General features: G+C 52.0%; 4 protein-coding genes across 4 annotated transcripts; all 4 read left to right on the forward strand.

Moving 5' to 3' along the window:
* Positions 1 to 2,876: 2,876 nt before the first annotated feature.
* On the forward strand, positions 2,877 to 4,643 carry VTJ04DRAFT_7461 (uncharacterized protein; the record flags this gene model as incomplete). The annotated part of the gene is made up of 2 exons (XM_069365791.1): positions 2,877 to 3,763; positions 3,824 to 4,643. 2 exons carry the CDS (start codon positions 2,877 to 2,879, stop codon positions 4,641 to 4,643), a joined length of 1,707 nt encoding a protein of 568 aa, XP_069216790.1.
* Positions 4,644 to 4,710: 67 nt separating this feature from the next.
* Positions 4,711 to 4,917, forward strand: VTJ04DRAFT_7462 (uncharacterized protein; the record flags this gene model as incomplete). Its single annotated transcript, XM_069365792.1, has 1 exon — positions 4,711 to 4,917. The coding sequence occupies one exon, from the start codon at positions 4,711 to 4,713 to the stop codon at positions 4,915 to 4,917; it is 207 nt and encodes a 68-aa protein (XP_069216791.1).
* Positions 4,918 to 8,821: 3,904 nt separating this feature from the next.
* VTJ04DRAFT_7463 (uncharacterized protein) lies at positions 8,822 to 8,999 on the forward strand (the record flags this gene model as incomplete). The annotated part of the gene is made up of 2 exons (XM_069365793.1): positions 8,822 to 8,908; positions 8,988 to 8,999. The coding sequence occupies 2 exons, from the start codon at positions 8,822 to 8,824 to the stop codon at positions 8,997 to 8,999; spliced, it is 99 nt and encodes a 32-aa protein (XP_069216792.1).
* An 8,168-nt stretch (positions 9,000 to 17,167) lies between these two features.
* VTJ04DRAFT_7464 (uncharacterized protein) lies at positions 17,168 to 18,194 on the forward strand (the record flags this gene model as incomplete). Its single annotated transcript, XM_069365794.1, has 2 exons — positions 17,168 to 17,910; positions 18,005 to 18,194. 2 exons carry the CDS (start codon positions 17,168 to 17,170, stop codon positions 18,192 to 18,194), a joined length of 933 nt encoding a protein of 310 aa, XP_069216793.1.
* Positions 18,195 to 19,489: the final 1,295 nt, after the last annotated feature.

A 19,489-nucleotide genomic window follows, 5' to 3' on the forward strand; every position in this document is an offset into this window, starting at 1 on the left:
GCCTTCCATCCGGTGTCCGCATGCTCCAGTCCTTTGGATGAAGGGGATTTACATGTATTATGCTCGCTGCAAAGGTGACTGTCTTTTGGCCAAAGCGATCAAGCTGTAGAGTACACCATGGTGATTTGACAACCTGAAAAAGCAAATAGGGAAACTGGGAACAGCCCAAGCGCCACAACTCGCTTTCTTGACTCTTGTTTGCCGTCCGGTCTCGCCATTGCGGTGATTGTGGCAAACATCATAAGACACCAGGTTCGATCACATGATCGTCTCTCCTTCAGCCTAGAAAACATGCTGGTATCCCCAACCGCTGCTCGCCTTTGTATGTCCTTCAGCCTGGAGGTGGCGGGCTGTCTCTCAAACTGTGTTGCCTTCTCTCCCCAAAGTCCTTTATGGTTCTCTGATTAGCGGATTTTGAGTTTCACTGGAGTCAGGCCGCCGAGGGGTGGGGAGGAAACACCGAGTATTTCAGCTCAACTATGACTTGCAGCGACGCTGACGAGGTGCCAAGACTATGCCACAACTTTCGTCTTGGTTCTCGGTGAATGGCCACGTAAGTTTGAGCATCGGCACTCGCGCTCTGACTTGAATAATGGACTTTGATGTTGACACGCCACGGGGCACCATTGAGAACTCTTTCTACTAATACGGTCCCGCGGCGGTATTGTGGATGAGAGGTTACGCATGATGGTCTAAGAGCAACCAATCCACTCTTCCAGAAGGACCATTGTCAAGACTTTGATCCATCAAACTCGGCTGAAACAATCCAAGGCTTGTTGCCTCACGAATGGACGTTGTGTCAAACTTTGGTTGTGGGAAGGAGGTGGGATGTTGCTGGCTGCGCATCACAAGTCCGAGATGCCTTGATGCTTTGCATGGTTCTTCTCCAAGTAAAAGTCGTGGCCTCTTGGCTTGGCCGGTCCACGGGGCGGCAGACACTTCGAGGCTGGTAAATGGCCTTCCGCCTCGATGTTGTCATTGTAGAAATCCAGAACGCTACTGGATGATCTCGGTTGCTGGTTGTGTCTGTACGGCATTTGCCTCTTGCTCGTGTGGACGAGAGCTGGCAATGGAAAGAACTGTGATGTGGAATCAAGTTGGGTTTGTATTAGCCCTCTCAAGTCAAATCCGTCCCGATATTTGGCTTATGGGATTTAGGGACCTTCTTGTTGCCAGTCAGCCGTCGCCACCACACTTTGAACAAGGTCAAAGAATGAGAGGAGGACATAAATAGAGGTGAATTTGCAGACAATATACTTCAGAACAAGACCCTCTTGCTCCCGCTTGCGGCGTGCGGAAGCATCTACTTGGCAACTGGGCATGTCAACCGTGTGTGAGCGTTTTAAGAGCTTGTGCTTACATAATTACATTTTAGGATCAGAGGCACAATGGGACGTGCTAGTCCATTCATTCCCCAAGAGTTCAAGTGTTGTTTTGGGGAGGGGAGAGAAATGTCAGCAAAGGGGTGTTACACCACTGAAGAATCGGTATCCCACTGTGCCGGGCAAGCTCACCGAAGCAGATATAAAAAGCGGGCGACAGATGAGCATCGTTCGTACCTTATTTGTCATTTCCATCGGTCTTGATCCTGAATAGTCCCCAGCCTCGCGTGCCGCGGTTTCACTTCTGTGATGTACACCGTATACCCTCCAAGCAGGTTTTTCGGTGGGGTAAGGCGCAACGTCCACTTTTCCCGACCGCGCAAAAATCAGCATGGGGGGTGCAAATAGCAGCGGCGCGGGTTGGAGGCACTTGCACCTGAACCTGGACTTGTACCCCAGACTCGCCCCACCCAATGAGGTTTGTCAAGCAGTCTTACCTATCTGGGAGGGCCTTCCGGTTACCATGTAAGGTACAGACGGGAGGTACTTGAGCCTCAAGGGGTGCGCGCACCACCTGAGGTTTCGAGGAGCCATGGGATATTTATATTCGAACACGCAGCCCAAGCTGAACATTTCCACCAAGATCACACAAGGTTTGATCTCACTTCTCATTCTCGGATAGCCGATCGATCAAAGTTCTCTTCAAAGTTCTCGCCGTTGCGAACACATGCCTCTTCCGATTGTTGAATGAATCGATGTCCCCTGGTTCTCTTCCAGCAACCAATCCATGGCGGACTGCTGTGTTGCAGCCAGGAAAAGCGGGGAATGCCCGAAAAGGACTCGTTGACAGCGAGCTTCAACCCCAACCCTAACTCTTCCCGTCGCTGAGCAGTGTCAGTTTTACCTTGAACCAAACATCTGCACTATCCAACGAACACCACACCATCGGGGCCGATGCTACTTCTGTGTCGGAAGTTATGTCACTTGACGAGAAGTGGATCAACTACCAGCGTAGGACAGCGAAGGGACAACCTCGAGATTCGGAACTTCGCTCCCCTGCCGACAAGCAAAAAACAACAATGCTACCGGATGGCACTCATCCTTCTGATGTTCTTGACATTAAGAATCCTCAAAGGTTCGGTTTTTTGCGTTGAGATCCATCGTCGATGTGTTTCAAGCTGACATGGATGGTTCAGACACAATACAACAAAAAGACACAATACACCCAGTCCTGAACTTGACCCAACCAGCGAGCGACACCGTCGCAAAAGCCCCAGCCCCAGCATTAAAAGGGGCCACTCGCAACCTCGAGATGAATCACCCTCGAAGCGTCATCGATCTAAAGACAATAACGACAATGACGATGATTTTAAGAGGCCGCCCCAGAACACTCACCGGCAACTCTGGGAACCAGGCCAAGGGCACCCTTCTCCACCACCCGGCCAACAGAATAAGATTCATCAAGCTGGGGGGGATATGAGGCGCGCTGGGCCGGACTATACTCGGGCTCAGCGCGCCTCTGATAACTTGCCTGCGGATGACAGCCATATTAAAATGATTAAACAGCCTGATACCCGTGCCATCTCCCAAGAGCAGCTGGTTGCCGAGGTCAAGGGAATCTATGCCGGGCTGGTGATGGTTGAGAGCAAATGCATCGAAGTTGTAAACAACCAGACCTCGGTGGGTGACGGAGCGGCGAAGCTTAACAAGGACCAGTGGCACGCCCTGATAGCTCTTCACAGGACACTGCTTCACGAACATCATGACTTCTTCCTCGCAAGCCAGCATCCGTCGGCAAGCCCGGCGTTGAGGAGGTTGGCCGCTAAATACGCCATGCCTGCCCGCATGTGGCGCCACGGCATCCATTCGTTTCTGGAGCTTCTCCGTCACAACCTCCCGGGGAGCTACGAGCACATGATCACCTTCATCTACATGGCATACTCGATGATGGCGCTGCTTCTGGAGACAGTGCCTGCTTTTGAGGAGACCTGGATCGAATGTCTTGGCGATCTGGGGCGCTACCGCATGGCCATCGAGGACGAGGACATCCGGGACCGCGAACATTGGGCTTCTGTTTCACGCCACTGGTACTCTCTTGCCTCGGACAAGTCGCCGACAACCGGTCGTCTCTATCACCATCTCGGAATTCTCGCCAGACCGAACGCCGTGCTTCAACTGTTCTATTATACCAAGTCTCTCTGTGTTGAGATTCCATTTGCATCGGCCCGCGAGTCCATCATGACTCTGTTTGATCCCATCATGTCGCTCACCCCCAACCCTCAGCAAAGCCGGCTGTCAGTCGTCGAGCTCTATTTTGTCAAGGCTCACGCCATTCTTTTCAGCCGGAAGCACATGGAACAACTCTTGGCCGTCATTGACGTCTTCCTTCAGAACCTTGACGGCCACATCGCCAGGCTGTCTCGTCGGTTCATCGAAGCTTCGTAAGTCGCTGTCATCTTAAACGCTCGAGAAAATACGGAGGCAACCTAACATGCTCCCAGATATCAAATCGCTCTGGCCAACATCTGTGCACTTTGTGGGTATGGCGATGAAGCGAACCCTCTCGTGAGGGCGATTATGGCACACTCGCGCCCCTCTCTTCCGCCAAGTACACCCCCAGGGACCGCCGCCTCGGACAGTACCAAGCCTGGTCCTCCGGCCAGCGAACTGCATCCAGAGGCCATTCGCCTCTTCACTGGCACCTGCGAAGTCATCTTTCGCCGGTTTGCCGACAGCAACATCTTGCCATTCCTTCACGTCACCCTCGTCTTCATGTACCACTTGATCTCGTGCCCAGACGGCATCGCTCTCCTGGCACCCCACTTCCCGTGGAAATTGATAGCAACAATGTTGAATACGTTAATCAGTGGGGCGCCAGCTGCATCCTCAACGCAGCCCGGCATGTCACACGGCCCCGGCCTTGTGAAGGTTGTGGAGATGGAGGGATTCCCGGGGAGTTTGCATGCGGCCAAGGGGAGTGAGGCGGAGCAGAAGGGACCTGGTTCCGGGACGCACAAGAAGCGTCCTCTTCCGGATGATTACGCCATGAGAGGGTTCCCATGGGTGGAAGGCACCCTCCCCAAAGACTGGTTTGATACTGACGAAAGGATCGACGACGACGATAAGTTTTTCGAGCTTCCCAGCATGATCGAGGAACGCAGAGAGAGAGTGATTTGGGTGGGCGGCCGGATTGTGGCAGTGGGGCGCGGAAAGTGGTTGCAGTTTGACAAGACGACAGGCAGGTTTGGGGTCAGTGCGGAGTACGATGTCGACTGGGAAATTTCTCAGGCACCAGCAACACCGGTGGAGAGCGCGGAGTGAAAGTTGGCCAATGGACTCGCAACTTTAACTTGACTGAGCTGCCGGCTCACTGTGCCGTGGTTATACCATGCGAGAGAGGATCAACATGAGAAGGGTTCTGGGATATTCCACAGCGATGGGGCCTAAGGGAAGCAGATTTGATGGCCAGGGCCTCTCCCTTGTCTGCCAGGACAGGAATCCCGGAGCCGGTGTGCAATTTTGGCCACAACGGAAGTCCGCTCGGATATCAAGCTCAGTTCCTACCGGGGGTGCATCCAAGTCTGAGACCGGATGAATCCCAGTGCCAGCCCTCAGAATGTTTTAGAATGATGGTCTGTAACTTGTTTCGGCTTCTCATGGTTGGATGCTGACACAGCTTTGTCCCAGATTCTACAAAGTCGAGCCCAAAATCGCAGTCGATTGATATCACTGGAAGATAGCTGCCCGGAGAACCAAAGAGCTGACCTTGAAATCAGGGTGAGGCTTTGGCTGGGACAGTTCTCATCTCGAATTTAGACTGGCCAAAATATTTCAATTTTGTTCTTTTCAAGCGTTGAGCCACAAGCGTCCAACTCTCTCTCCATTTACAGTTTTGGATAGTCATGTTCTACCACCTCGAAATGGTTGATATGAACACGTACGTTAAAGCTCTGTTCCCACTTCTCGTCGCTCATTTCTATTCAACATTTCCTTACCATGTACATACTATACACATATCTAGGTACTTATAATGAGCCGGATACAAGCCTTGTAATACACCCAGAATACCATCAGGACACCAGGTAGCTCGGGTGCGAACTTACTGGCATGATATGTTTGATCAAATTCACTTTCTTTCGAACGCCCAGAGGAAGTTCTGGATTTAGATGTGTCCTTGGACGTCGTCCGGGAAGTCGGAAAACAACTGAAAAAGGATTTGTGCCATTTGCCAAACGTCCCTCCAGCATCCCAACCCTGGAAACTGGGCAGAGCATCACGCTTCCTCGAAGATAAATGTCTCGAGCCTTGCCCAGGACCTCTTGACGGCTGGGCACTGGATACTAGAATAAGGCAACCAGGAAAATTGCAACCAGGCTTGACAAAGGCACATTGCCTTGTCTCGGTGAGTGTACCTCAGGTTCAATATCACTCAATACCCCGCGCCGGGAGCTGGAGAACGTGTTGCTCGCCATGTGGAATGAGAGCGGGATGGATCTTGTATCGTCCAGCCCGTAGCCCGACTATCGTGCGCAGCCGATAGAGACATGACATGAGGTGGGATTGTGCACCTAAGGCCACTAGATCATGCAAAATCACGCAGGGCATTGAGCAGCCAAGATATTGTGAGATACTTACAGTTTGCGGGGTAAGGAAGTGGCAGTAAGGCTCCGGTTCCTACAGTACGAGGGGACCAGCAGGCTCGCATCCGGAATACCCCAGCTGACCAGGACGGTTCATGTCAGGCTGCTCCGGAGATGAAACAGATTGTAATGAGGCAACACGACCAAAGCTGACCAAAATGTCGCCCCTGCGTTGTCTTCAGCTGACGTCTTACTGTCAACCCACGCAGAGGCAACAAGCGACAGGACGACGGAAGACTTGGAGGGTGGCTGACGAATATAATAAGTGAGAAAAGGTCGGCATGCGCACTGTTCCATTTGCCAGGAAGCTTCGAACCTCTCGGTCAGGTGGATGGGGTGGGTGACCTCAAGAAGGTAACCAAGTTGTCGAGAGCCAACCGGTGGCTCTGATCCTACAGTGGGATTCACCTGTGGCAATCCAAACGTTTTTGTAACCAATAGTGTCGGGTTGGCGCCGGGTCAGCACGTCTCTCGATCTTCCAGATTTGCCTGGCCTGGCCGGGATGTACGAATTTCAGGTTTTCTCAGAATTTAGGCTAGATTGGATCTGAAGATGCAATCGGTGAGGTGTGGAATCAAGGCAACCAGCACCCAATGAATAGCACCCACTGAGCCGTATCGGGTTAGCGTGGTTGCCTTATTCAAAAGTTTCCTCCAATCACTGAATTGGAACTGAGCCGCATTACTATCCCTCACGGGGAAGCGGGACAACCTAGGAACCGAAACACCCGGCCATTCCAGTCCTGGCCAACGCTAAACCGTTCTGAAAACCTTCTGAAATGACACTGAAATGAACATCTTCCACGACAACAGGAATTTTGAAATCTTTCTCCAAACAACAACTTTTCGACGATTCGATAGCGATTCAACCTCGAAAACGCCGTTTCTCGACACCGTGATCACGACTATCGGCCTCACGAACGAATCCGAGCCGCCGTTGCCGACCTGACGCCTTATACCCACTATTTTTAGTAGGTCCGAGCGCTGTAACGAACCTGGAGAACTGAGGAGGGCTTGGGGGGTTCCGGCATTGCCAGAATCATTTTCTACGGGGTTTTGCGAGTTTGGTGATATAGTTTTTGTCGTCGTAATGCCAGAATTTAGGCCATTTCTGTGATGCTGTTGTCGTTGACTTTTTGCTGTGATTTTGGTGTGTCCCGGATCCTAGACTGTCCCACTTCCCCGTGAGGGATAGTATTACATTAGTACTTAGGTATCTCAGAACGCCGGCCTCGGACACTTTCGTTGGCACTTTTCTGTAAGAGCTGCCCCGTATTTCATTGATCCTCCGGAGTTGCACATTACTGTCCATGCATATTGAGACCCAACCCTACCCCTGAGCAACTTTGTTCTGAGCACCTCCACTGAGCTTCTCGTACTTGGTGAGACGGGCGAGGTTAATGGATGTGTCCAGAGCGGCTGGAGGGTGTTTGCAGATACGCTTCCAGGGACAAGGCCCAAAAGCATGCATAATGTGCCTATGTACGGATACATACGCGCACGTATGCAGCAAACAGCTTCATTTGGACGTGGCTGTCTTTGCGTGAAACCAGCCACCTTTACGTCACGATTGCAAGAGGTTGGTCTCCCTGTGGCGATAGGGATATTGCTGTGGTTTTGGCTGTCCTGGTTGTCTAATTTTGATCTTCTTGTGGTCTCATCTCTGATTTCCAGTGGTTTCTCAGAATGAGAAGGCGGCGTGTTCTTGCGAAAGGTGGCGCACTATCAGATTCAGAGTTGTCCTTGGGTGCGGATCTTTCCCTAGATGACGGTTTGTCAGCCACATTCAGGTGTTTGGTGACCAAGACTGCATGCTTGAGACGGACACCAATTTGCAAGGCGTCTACCTACGGAGGAGGTTGCCTTCCACAAGGCTGAGCAAACATCAGATCGGACGCCCAGCCCCTGAGGTAAAACGCTTGATCAGATAAAGCTATTGGGGTGTCACTTGTGATATGCTGTCCAATTATGGAAACTTGGCGCATGCAGAAGATGACAGGTTTTATGAAGAGCCGAGCGACAAGGCACAATTGAGCCGGGCAACGAAAAGGCAAACAAGGTGGTCAGCCAATGCCCCGAAGTTCTCGTGGATGGGGTGTCTTGTGATGTGGGACAAATGTCTTTGCGTTGTCGTGCGATAATCATGGTGCCGAGCTTCAGCCATTCCATGACGAAGGCTTCAAATCACATGAACCTCTTCAAGCTAGCTCAATCTGATGAGTGCTTAGGTATCTGAGCAGGTTGGCTGGGACATATGATGGAGAGGTGTGAGGGGGGTGCGACAGACTGGACAGCGCCTGATAGTTTGCTTACGTCTTTAACATTGAAACTGCTAAGTAGGATATATTTCGGTTTAGATGTCGAGGCGCCTGTCTCGAACATGCCGTCACTCATGTTAGAAGCAGCTCGGCAGAGTCTAGTGACAGAATATGACCACTGTCGAGTGGCCACAAGGGTATGGAGTGTGAGTATAGTGCCAAGGGGTACGGAAAGTCCACCTCGCCTTCTTTGGCAAACTTCGATCACAAGCTGGCTAAAACTCAGTTCTCAAATCAACCCGGCGGTGGAATAGGAATGACATCCCAGTGGTAGATAGGGTAACATCGTCGCTTGAGGTTTTGTTTGGACACGACCACGACAACCTGCCCAGTTCCGCTAGCCCATATGTCGAATAGAGGAATGTGGTAGTTGGGTTATTCTTGGGACTGCTCTGTACTTAACATTCCATAGATTCAGTAACATGACTCAACCGCTGCTCAGACACGAAACAGGACTACCCGAAGCGAAGAATTAGCTAATGGCAGGTGTGTTACATTGTGTAAAACAGCACAAAATTCGGCAAACCGAGGTCACTTCAAGATGAGCACGGCGTCACTGTTAGGGAAGAACCGTGCCGAAATGCTGGTCCCCTGGAGTTTCCTCAAGGACGTCAAGGTTCCTGAGAGTGTAGGAAAGTCGAAGCCACCATCGCGAGAACCGACGAACTGCTACTGCAGCTCATTGAGTCGAAACGATGGTAACACAGGTCTCCATCTAAGGAGCTATGGAGGGTTCAAGACAACATAGTTTTACATAGTTTACTTATCTTTCTCAATATATCCTTGGACAAATGTGGTGAACATCATTTCAACACATCCTGGTGCTAGGGAGTGCTCACGGAATCAGAATCAAAGCTTAGCACATGGATTGGCCCAACCTCTCTGGGGCCAGGAGAGGCAAGACTGAACTACATACATCTTTCATTTAGGTGACCCGTAATGGGGAGGTGAGTGTTCAACGTATCGGTAAGTTGGTCAAAGTTTGTATTTTGATGCCTCACCAAGAAGGCTGATCTCTCAGATTCGAGAAGATGCTGCTCAGGATACCTCACAGCAATCTCTTCTACCGTCAAACCAAATCAAATTGCGCAGGATTCAGATAAAAGCCCTATAAGAGTGATTGTCGTGGCATCATGAACCTTCGTACCTGTATCGTCAGCAGGAGTGGTGCCAACAGAACAACAAGCTGATCGACGGCGGACATGTCTGTCATTTCGCACCCAGATCAACCAATTGACCTGGAGACATAGGGTAAATCTATTCTCATGCCTCAAGACTTCCAGAAATTTTCGATTTTGAAGAGATATGGCGGACCCCACAGCCGGAATATCTGACACATGACCAGAAGTTGGCTGGAAGCCACGGGATCTCACAGTGATCTAGTCTTTCGTGCAATATGATGGGACCTAAGACTTATCGCAACGATGATATCTTATGCCTTTTCTCAAAGCCGGTAAATCCCAGGGGCACGATCTAAGCCCTTATTTACCAAGCATAGCGCTTATGATTTACCCAGAGGTTGTTTTCTGCCTGCTTGACCCTATCCGGCGCGGACGCTTCTACACCTGGGATGGACTTCTTTGCTCCTTGATGTTGTAACCTAGTAGGAAGAACACGATGAAGGTAACATAGGTTTCATCTTGTGTCCAGAACCGTGGAGATTCGGGTCGATTTAAACGAGACTTGACGTTGGACCCCCTCCCCCCGGTCAGAGTGGGGATCAGATCGAGCGGATCTAGCCGAAAAGCCCCCACCTGTCCCCGCCTCGGCTTCGGTACCCGAACCTGGGTGCACACGAGAATGTGGATATCGAGATCTGGAGAACCGGATCCCCGTACTCCTGGCAAGGCGGCCAATCAGGATGGCGGATCAAGCCAACTGCGACCAAGGTCCAATGCGCAAGATACCCAAATAAGGGCGTCCCTAAAAGGTGTCAGACGTCGGTTTACTACCCGATATGCCCGGGCTAGGGAAGCGGTGCGATCCCAAGGTGTCGTGTTTTGATGGACCTGGTCGCAATTACGGACTTTTCACTTCTTCTACCCCGGATAAGCTAAGCCTTTCGCTGCTAATTCGGGGGTAAGCTTGCCCAAGACTCGGAGAGGGTAAAGGGCCTTTTTCTTTTGGAAGGCGAGGAAGATTGATGGTGGCATGTTTGGCATACACCAGATTGTTGAAGACCCATTACAACGCTTACCATGGCATCCTCGACGCTATGGTGCGGGGGGACTATCACGCATTAAAGGAGAACGATAAAGAGGCCTGGGATAATGGGCAGACTTTGAAGGTTGTGGGCAGGCCGAGGATTATGACGAAGGTGAGGATAATGGAGGGTAGATATTTGATAGATCGAGCGCTCCGCGGGAGGCAGAGAGCTCGTTTCTACGTAACATCAGTGCAAAACTAAAATGCCCGACAGGCCCATTCCAAGAGACCTATGCATAAGTCGTGAAAGTACTAGGTCAGCGCCCCAGCCATCTCCTCCGCGAGATCCAGCATATACAAATAATTGGCTCCTCCTACTAGTCCATCGATATTCAGTCATCCGACAACCCAACACACCACTCCATACTCGGCGCAAAGGACGGCACATTGGCGTCCGCTTCCGTCTCCTATGAAATGGTGATAAAATTTTCCTGTCGATACAAAAGCACTTGCCGGCAGCCATATCATCGTCAGAGTGTCATTGCACCAGGATTCCAGCAAAGCATGTGGGCTGTTTGAGTGGGCCCTCGGTATAGAACGTGTCAAGGTGAGCTTGCGAAACCCTGTTCTTGGCTCAGTCCCACTGGGCTGTAGAGAAAGTAGAGCCTCGACGTACCACCCTCGTCGATTGTAGAGCGGAGGGCTATGAACGTTGACTTGGCTTTCAACCGCTCCCAGTGTGTTTGGTCCGGTAGTCCCAACGAAGTATAATCGTCCTCCAATGACAGTTGCTGGCGCTTCTTGGGAGGACGGCTTCCGGTCGCGTCGTCAGCTTCACTCGCTGCTGTGCTTTAGACAGTGACGGAGATGAGGAAAAGTCGGCCAGATAGGTCAGTACCTGTCAATGTCGCCGACTCCGCTAACCCGCCCATCTAGCCAATCTCTTTGCCAACCGTCCGAGTCCGAGGCTTTCTTCAGCTTTCCCGCCGACTTTCCAAGGACGTCTGAAGTCGACTGGAAGATTTCGGAAACCGCGGTTGGTAGGCTGTCGGACATAATCTCTATCTTCCGTAGTGTTCTCCGATGTCCTCAATCGATCCGTCGCCTGTGCTCTGAAGGACAAAAAAGATTCGATGGAACTTGTGCATCGTCTTTTTTCGGCGCCTATCTCACTTTCGGTTTGTTACTTCGAGCTGCTCCCGCAGCTAGGCATTTTGTTGCCGTACCTCCTGGTATCCCTCCACAAGAGGTTTCAGTGGGCCATCCTGCTTTCCCATAAACAGCGAGAGACCTTGGTAGAATGGACTCGGCATCGCTCCTTAATCCTACTTAAGCCTAGCCCGCTTGTCCTTAATACGCTTGAGGGCCTTCTTAAGGAGTCTCTCCAGCAGGGCGTTATCATGGTCGTGCGATATCCTGATGTAGTGTATAGGTAATGTGCTTCTACGTCAAGGGCTAAGGTTGAGAGAACAGCGACGCTGGACGTCTTGATGGGTGAACTAGGACTGAGTACCGGAAAGGTGTATGGTGGGAGCCAAAGTTGCGAGCACTACAGCCGCAAGATTTTTCACTGCTGCCCGTTTCCCACGTTTTATAGAGAAGGTGGGACCAACCCTTGACCCTAGGTGTATGTATGTACATTCCGGGTTCCGGGTCCTAGAATCTCGGGTTCATTAAGAACCATCAAACTCTGCTCAAGACCGACCCTCACAGGCTATGAACGTGGTAGCGGCTTACTCTAGCATACAGAAGCTATTCGTTCAATTCCTCACAGGACAATGCCATCCGGCTTTGCGGTGCTGTCTGGGATGGCAAGACGTCGTTCCCAGATACCTGGATAGGTAAGGTTATGCCCACTTTTCTTGGTTTAGGAGGCAATTCTAAGCCTGTCATTCTTTGCGTTGTCAACGATAGAAAAGAAATTGTGTGTCGTTTCTAGGGAGCGTATACTTGTCATCCCAATACATCCGAATTGTACTCGTTCAAATGAACAATGATTCCTGGATCCAAGTTGTTTCTGGACTTGTCTGTATGAACCTCGAGTGCTTGAGTTGAAGCATGATGCACATAGGTTGATGAATGTAGAAGTACTTGAGTATATAGGTGCTCAGGAGCAAAAGTGATGAGGAGAAGCTGGTGAGTTTTATGTCGTTAAAATAAAGTGATATTTGTTCCGCTTCATCAAGCTTCGCGCAGGGATTCTCGACGTTTGTGTGAGTGGATCAGAGGGGAGAATGGTCTCCGATCTCGGCGTGCATAAGACCCTTGTTTGATCATGGGAGCAGCCACATGGCAGAAGCAATCTCTTCCCCTGTCTTCAACGGTGTACGACATGAAAACCACACCAAATCCAAACATGCAATGGAGCCTCGAAAAGCCATGGTTGGCAAGACAGGACAAAATATATGCGTACAAACACCCCTCATATGCCCAGCCATTGCCATTCATGCCTGACGTCACCTAAAGTGCGTTTCCCCAATGGCACTTTCTCGAACACGCACCCAATCTCCTCCTCCGCGTTCCGTAGCTCCGACAATTCTCCAATAGCCGGTGATGTTATCCGTTCCTAGTCTGACCCTTCTCTCAGGGCTGTTTGGGTTGTCCTGAGCTCCTTCCGCAATTGTCCTGTATGTTGCATGATTGTCGCCCCGGAGACCTGAAGCAGAGGTTTTGCGACCGTCCGAGTACTGCCACGATGTCAGGCTCTTCCCCGAGATGGAGGTCATCCTGCTGAGTCATAGGTTTTATGTCAGCAAGTCCCATTACTGGGGAAATGATCACGTTTCTTCCGTTCGTGATTTCTCACGCTCCTTCCCTTGATGCCTAACGAGACGCTGAGCACCCCAAGAGGCAAGCCGTGGTCGAATTGCCCAGTCCTAGTGGACAGGAGCAAGGCCTCGGATCGAAGTCACAGCCACTAATGATACACCATCGTCGAGGTGGGTCTCGCTCGAATTGCAACCCCACCGCCGCCACCTTGCTCCTCCCCAGGGGATGTTTCGGTTGGCCCATTTGGCCGCAGGCAAGGGAAGATGGCCATGCTGCGTTACAAGCGGGCCGTCCCGCCTCGCCTGCCGACGGGATCGAGCATGTGCTTGGGTAACCTTGTTCTGACTTCATGCAGAGCTGTGTGGCGGATCGGCGTCTCGAAGGTGTTGGGCGGCCAGCAGCATGAAGCGAACATACACTCTGTGGCAGCGAATCCCTGGGTACGAGCCAATCCTCGTCTTTGCGTTCACATCATTTGGGCGAAATCAATTGTTTCTTCCATGGCTGTTGATTATGGGCCGATGCCAGCAAACCGACCTGCACAAACCACCCCCCTTTGGTCAGGGCTGGGGAAGCGTTGCCGGTTTGCCAAGCCATCCTTCAATCCCCAGTATTCCCCCTATTTTTGGAGGCATCTTGGAATCTCATTATGCGAGAGCCAGTGATGTTTTTTTGTGTATTTCAAGGTGCTGCAAGGTCGAAAATGAGCCTCGTTCTTCATTTGGCAAGTTATTAGGCAACTTGGTGTTCCCGGACTCGGCAGAGGTTCCATCTTCCTAGCCAAGATTAGCGAATTAAGGTCCCAAGGAGTCTGGGTTACAGATCCAGCAGCATCGGTAAACACATACCTGACCGGAGTAGGAAGACGGGAAGGCCGACAATCAGAGAAAGTAACAGGTGTAGCTCATGCCACTTGGGCGCCGATCCAATATTGACTTATATCTTATGGTCTCTCAGTTCGAGGTAGCAAGGCCGGGTTGGTGCAGGTGGTGATGGGCGGCTAAGGAAGGTCATGCTGTCACCTCGTGGGGCCGGCTGCGCAGCCAAAAGTTGAACAGGAGCAGGGCTTACCTTATCCTTTCTGGCCTCCTAGTATCACATTTGGAGACTGTACACATGCCTGGACCTTTAGCGAACCCTCGCACGTGTGAGTCAACTCAATCTCGGGACTGATCAAACAGATGCAGAATAGCCCACAGGCACCCTCTACAACATCCATTTTCGGATACAGCACAGGAAGCCTTTTCGGATTGATTGCCTCAAGACCGTGTCCTCTTTGCACAATGGCTTGTGCCAGAGCTACGCACATGGAAGAAGGGGTAGGGTGGCAAATTTCCGGATGCATAAACCTACCACCTCTTGAGCCTGGGTGGTGCGCGAACGCAATCTGCGTGAGATCACTCTAGAGCATCCCCACTCCAATCAGAAAACGAACCAGGATATGGTGTACAAGCTTTTCAGAATCGGTGAGGGCTGTGGTTCCCAGCGAACGGGGAAGCGGATGTGCAGCAGGCGGTTCATGCGCAGCCACAGAAGGCTTGTTTCCAGGAAGTGAGGCCTCCCGGCGAAATGGTCGGTTCAGGTTGTAGCCAAACCGACTGGATGGTGGCCCGGGCGCGGTGTGTGGCCTAAATCGGATTTGACGTAGAATTTTCGCCTGGTCCGCCTCTCCTTCTGCTTCCAGTTGTGCAGATTTCTCCTCTCTCGGGCCAGAGCGGGAATAGTGATACAAAAGGCGACATTCAACGATGAGTCAACGTTGTTCTCCAGCTTTTGGTTCCTGAAGTCCCGTCGCATCCATACCTGACTCTCTACCCTCTTCCTTCAGCTCAGCGGCACTAGCCAGTTGTGGGATTTATGGGCGAAGGCCGCTGACCTAGACCCGATGACGGGGATCCTTGGCCGACTGGCTTGACACTGCGCAGTTGGCGGGGGTGTGTTGGCCAGATTTCGGCTGAAGATCTCTCACAGAGCGACCCGGCATACCATCTGCTTTTCGAGCTGTCATGCTGGGCTTGTCTCGTGTTCAGCCTCATCGCCGCGCAAGGATGTGGGCGATGGCAGAACCGTTTAACCCAGAGAGTCAGCAACTGTGTATGTAATGCTGACGTTAACTCCGTCATATGATGGACTGTCATGAAGGAGCCTGACGCTTCCATCCTGGCTACTTGCTTCTGCATGGTCCAGGTTGCAGGATTGGCAGTTAGGTACCGAGGGGGGTTGTTGAGTTGCCCTGATACTAAGTAAACATTGGACCTCCTTGACCTGTTTTTAAATTCTAAGCCTAATGTTGTCCGGAACCTTGAGGTGTCCATTAAGAGAACAATGTCCAACAACGCAGACTCGATAGCCAGGTATCTGTCACACGAACCACAACATAGCTGCTCTGTGAGACAAAGGCGGGTGACGGTGTTGTCAAACAACAGACCCCTTGCTCAGTTGATGATACCAGTGTGAGATTGATGCATGTTGCATACCAGATATTGGTAGCATGTTCTATCAGAGTTTGCGTATTCGTTAACCGCTTCCCGTGGAACTCCTCGTTTATTCAATCCGACACTAGTAGGTATTATGCAGGGAGTTGCTAAATCCTTCTTCCGTTGTACTGTATGTACAGACCTACAGGCACCAAGAAACACACTGAACAGCAAACAGGAGCCCCACATCTGTCCCTTGACCCCTCCCTCGTTCGAGTCTCACCCACCAAAACTGAAATGCTTAAGGTATGTGCCACATCTCCTGGAGCGCTGAAAACGAACAAGGATATCTGGCCCCAAACCCAAAACACGATGCTGATTTCTATCGTACTGACGTATGTCCAGATGTGCAAAAGTTTGCAGTGATGTGTCACTGAAATGAACCGACATTTTCTGCGGCTTCGGTGACGAAGACGGTCTAGCTAATGCATAGAGATCTCAATCCATAAGGCTGCGTCAAACACTCAGTTGCACATGCTTGGGTGGATTCCGAGTGTCCAATGCAAAAGAGAGTCCACCAAGGGGATAATTGGTGAAGTCAGTTCACAATCAGCTGAGTGACCGATGCGTTCATGTCTGGTCTAATCGGGGCTTTGCAGATGGGACGGGGCGAAACCCAGCCGAGTTGTAAAGGGTTTTTTTGGGGAGAGTTCCGAATTTCACCACAGTCCGATATGATCCAGAGCACGTCAAGTTGGAAGATAGGTACCTCCAAGTGCCGAGGGACGAAGATGAGCTTGAGATACCGACAGGCATGGAAGCAGATGGCCAGCCAGGTTCAGTCCCATTTCTAAGGTAAAGGCGTCAGGAGAAGGGCACAAATAGAACGGCAAAAGAAAATGCCCTTGCCTCAAGCCCATATCTTCGCCGCTCAGTTGGCTGTTCAAATGGCCCCTGTTGCGTGTCACGTCAACAGCCGGGCGAGGCAACCTGCCATTCCGTACAAGGGATATTTGTTGTGGGGGTGGCGAAGGAGGGGTAGAGGCTCTTGGGCCGAGCAGTGGACGGCACTCCGCAAGTGCCAGCAGCCATCAGCACATCGGAGATGGTGCGCGGACTGCTGGGCGGCTGTCCGGACAAGCAACCTTGGCGTCGGCGAGACGATGAAACGACAACCCCGACTGACATCTGCCTATCCAGGTCCTATGGCTAGGCCAGCAAGGCTTGATTCATCTGTCGATTGGGCCTTCTGAGCACCCCATGGCACACCCCCTCTCTGGTCGCCTTGCCGACCAGGATGACTGTGAAGGCGTCCAAAGCCGATTCGTCTTGTCAGAACCCAAATCTCTATCGTATGCGATGCTACAACGGCCGATGGTTAGGCTGTTGCCTCGTCTTCGAGAAGCGCTTGCAGCAAGTTAAAAGGAAGGCCATGTCCCTGCTCGTGGGGGAGGGGGGTTGCTCATGTTCTTCAAAGACACTGGGTGTCTAGCCGACATCAAGACGCTGCTGTCTGACCGTTTACAACGTCAAACATCTCACTCTTCGTCGCCAAAATGCTCATCTCTAACGACCTCTCTGCCACGGAGTCATCCGCACGACGCAAACGCATCATGCCCGCATTGGGCACGGCTTCCACTTCGGAAGCCGCCAGCACGATCAACAACGGGGTGAATGATTTTGTGGCAGAGAGGGTCTCCGAACCCCAAAACACCACGACAAACAACAGAGATGAGCATACTGTCGAGGCTGGACCCAAGGGTCCAAGCCACGGCGTCGGCGCGAAGGGAGAGCAGACCGGAGGAGCAGATCAGGCTGGCGGTGATCAAGACGCCGGCGTTCGGAACCAACCTGGCTACTACATCCATGTCGGCAACGCCGGCGCCAACGCGGACAACATCGGTGATGACAATCCAATCGAGCTCCAGTTTGCCCATATGATGGCAACTTACGCAACCAACATGGGCATCATGGTCGATGACTATCCAATCGATCTCGAGTTGGCACCATTGCCCGCAAGTAACGCAGCCATCATGGACAACACAGTTGATCACGACCATCAGATCGAAGTCGAGTTCGAACTCGAGCTTTCCCGGTTGACCCCGGCCAATGTAGTTGTCAACAACAACAATCAGAGCAACCTCGAGGTTATCCAGTTGGGAGCGACTTATTATCCCGACAACATCGACGACGATCATCAGATCCAACACTACCTTGGCCAGCCGGAGGTGGCACCATACGTTCCATTCAGCCCTTCGCCATCTCCACCTCGCAGCATTTCATCCATCTCATCCAACTCGTATGCTGATTCATGAGTCCTCCCATAATCCCCTGAGCATCTGCTCACGCCACAACGAGTCTATCAATATACTAACGTAGCTGATTCTACCCAGGAGCGGGAATAGCACCGACGACGAGCCATATGAAGATGGATCCGAACGCAAAACTATCGCATGGGTCCTGAACCAATCCTGGGGTCTGGGCGGCCCAGAGGATGGCTCATGGAACGCCGATCGGGCCACGCGTGATCGTGGTCAACTGTTCGGCACCCAGGGCTACAGTCATGGTGAAGGGGAGATTTGATAACACTCAGGAGCTCGCCCGGCCCCCTATAGTCGATTCCAGGATGATCACCCAACCTTACCCCACCATTTCACGCTTCTTCCTTGGAGTTGCGGGGAGTGGTTGCCAGGCCGTCACGCACGGCCCGGCGCTGGACAAGTTCTGCCCGGCCTGGGTTTGGTTGGTGGTAGGTCTTGTGTATCGGCCGACGGACGTTACTACATCTTCGCGATCGTTTCAGCCGCCGAGGGGAGTGGGCGAGTAATATCCTGCATATACCATGTGCAGGCAGATTGTCAGACTGAATACGTTCGATGTTGTCTGGGCCAGGAATATCTGGCAGGGGCGGCGTCGATCGGAGGCGTGTTCCATGTTAGTTTTGGATATCAGGGTGGATTTGGGATTCTCCGGCATGGCGATACGTCCATTGTCGTTACTGGTTGTGCTCTTTGTGAGAAAGTGGAAATTTAAGGATTTGTATCGGGCACCTCATGCGTATCTCGTTAAGCGGCCTTGATGCGAGAGTGGTAGCGGAAATTTTAGATATGGAGCGCTCCGTAGGGGTGGCTTCATCTGGTGAGAAATGATCGCTTGGATGGTACCCTCAATATCGTCTCGCCCATGGAAAGCTCTAGTCAAGGCCGTCCGTAGGCCCTGGCCAGGCGGTGGTTTCCGGCCTCGCGGAGTTCCACACCGGCTGGGCTGGAGCGGGCGTTTCCATGTGGGTCCATTCATGTGGGGTGGTCCCGTGACCAGGGTGCCCTGGCTTGGCTTGGCCTGTTTCCACAAACACGTGGGCATCATCGCACAGAAAAGCATTGCCCACGAGCCGGAAAATTTGCCGAAACAAGGCTGTTGATCTTGGTAGTCTGTGTCCCGTGTGCCGTGCTCGAGATGTGGCATACAAGAGTACACCTCGAATCACCGAAGCATAGCTAGCCCGCCTTGAACAACCGACCACCCCTGCTCCCGGTGCTCATCCTATGACCTCGCTGGCCCGTTGGATCTGTTCCAGAGGGTCGAGATGATTCCCGCACGGCCTGTTATAACGTCGTCCTCGGTCTGTATGCTGGCTTCGGCCATGATAACTCGGTTATGCCACACACAATGGGCGGCAAGGATGCTTGGTCTTGCAGATGAGCGGGGTGACTTGAATCTCACCGAATGGAAAGGCCATGTCAGCATTCCGACCGCTCCGGATTCCTTGTTCCCCCGAGAACCTAGGTAGATCCTGAGCCAACTGGACACGCCCTGCCCTCCGCAGACATTGGCCCGCCCCCACACGCCTCTTGTTGGCGTGCGTGACGCCATGAATC

Source organism: Mycothermus thermophilus (assembly GCF_041956435.1).
Source record: "Mycothermus thermophilus strain CBS 625.91 unplaced genomic scaffold VTJ04scaffold_5, whole genome shotgun sequence".
Lineage (NCBI taxonomy): Eukaryota > Fungi > Ascomycota > Sordariomycetes > Sordariales > Chaetomiaceae > Mycothermus > Mycothermus thermophilus.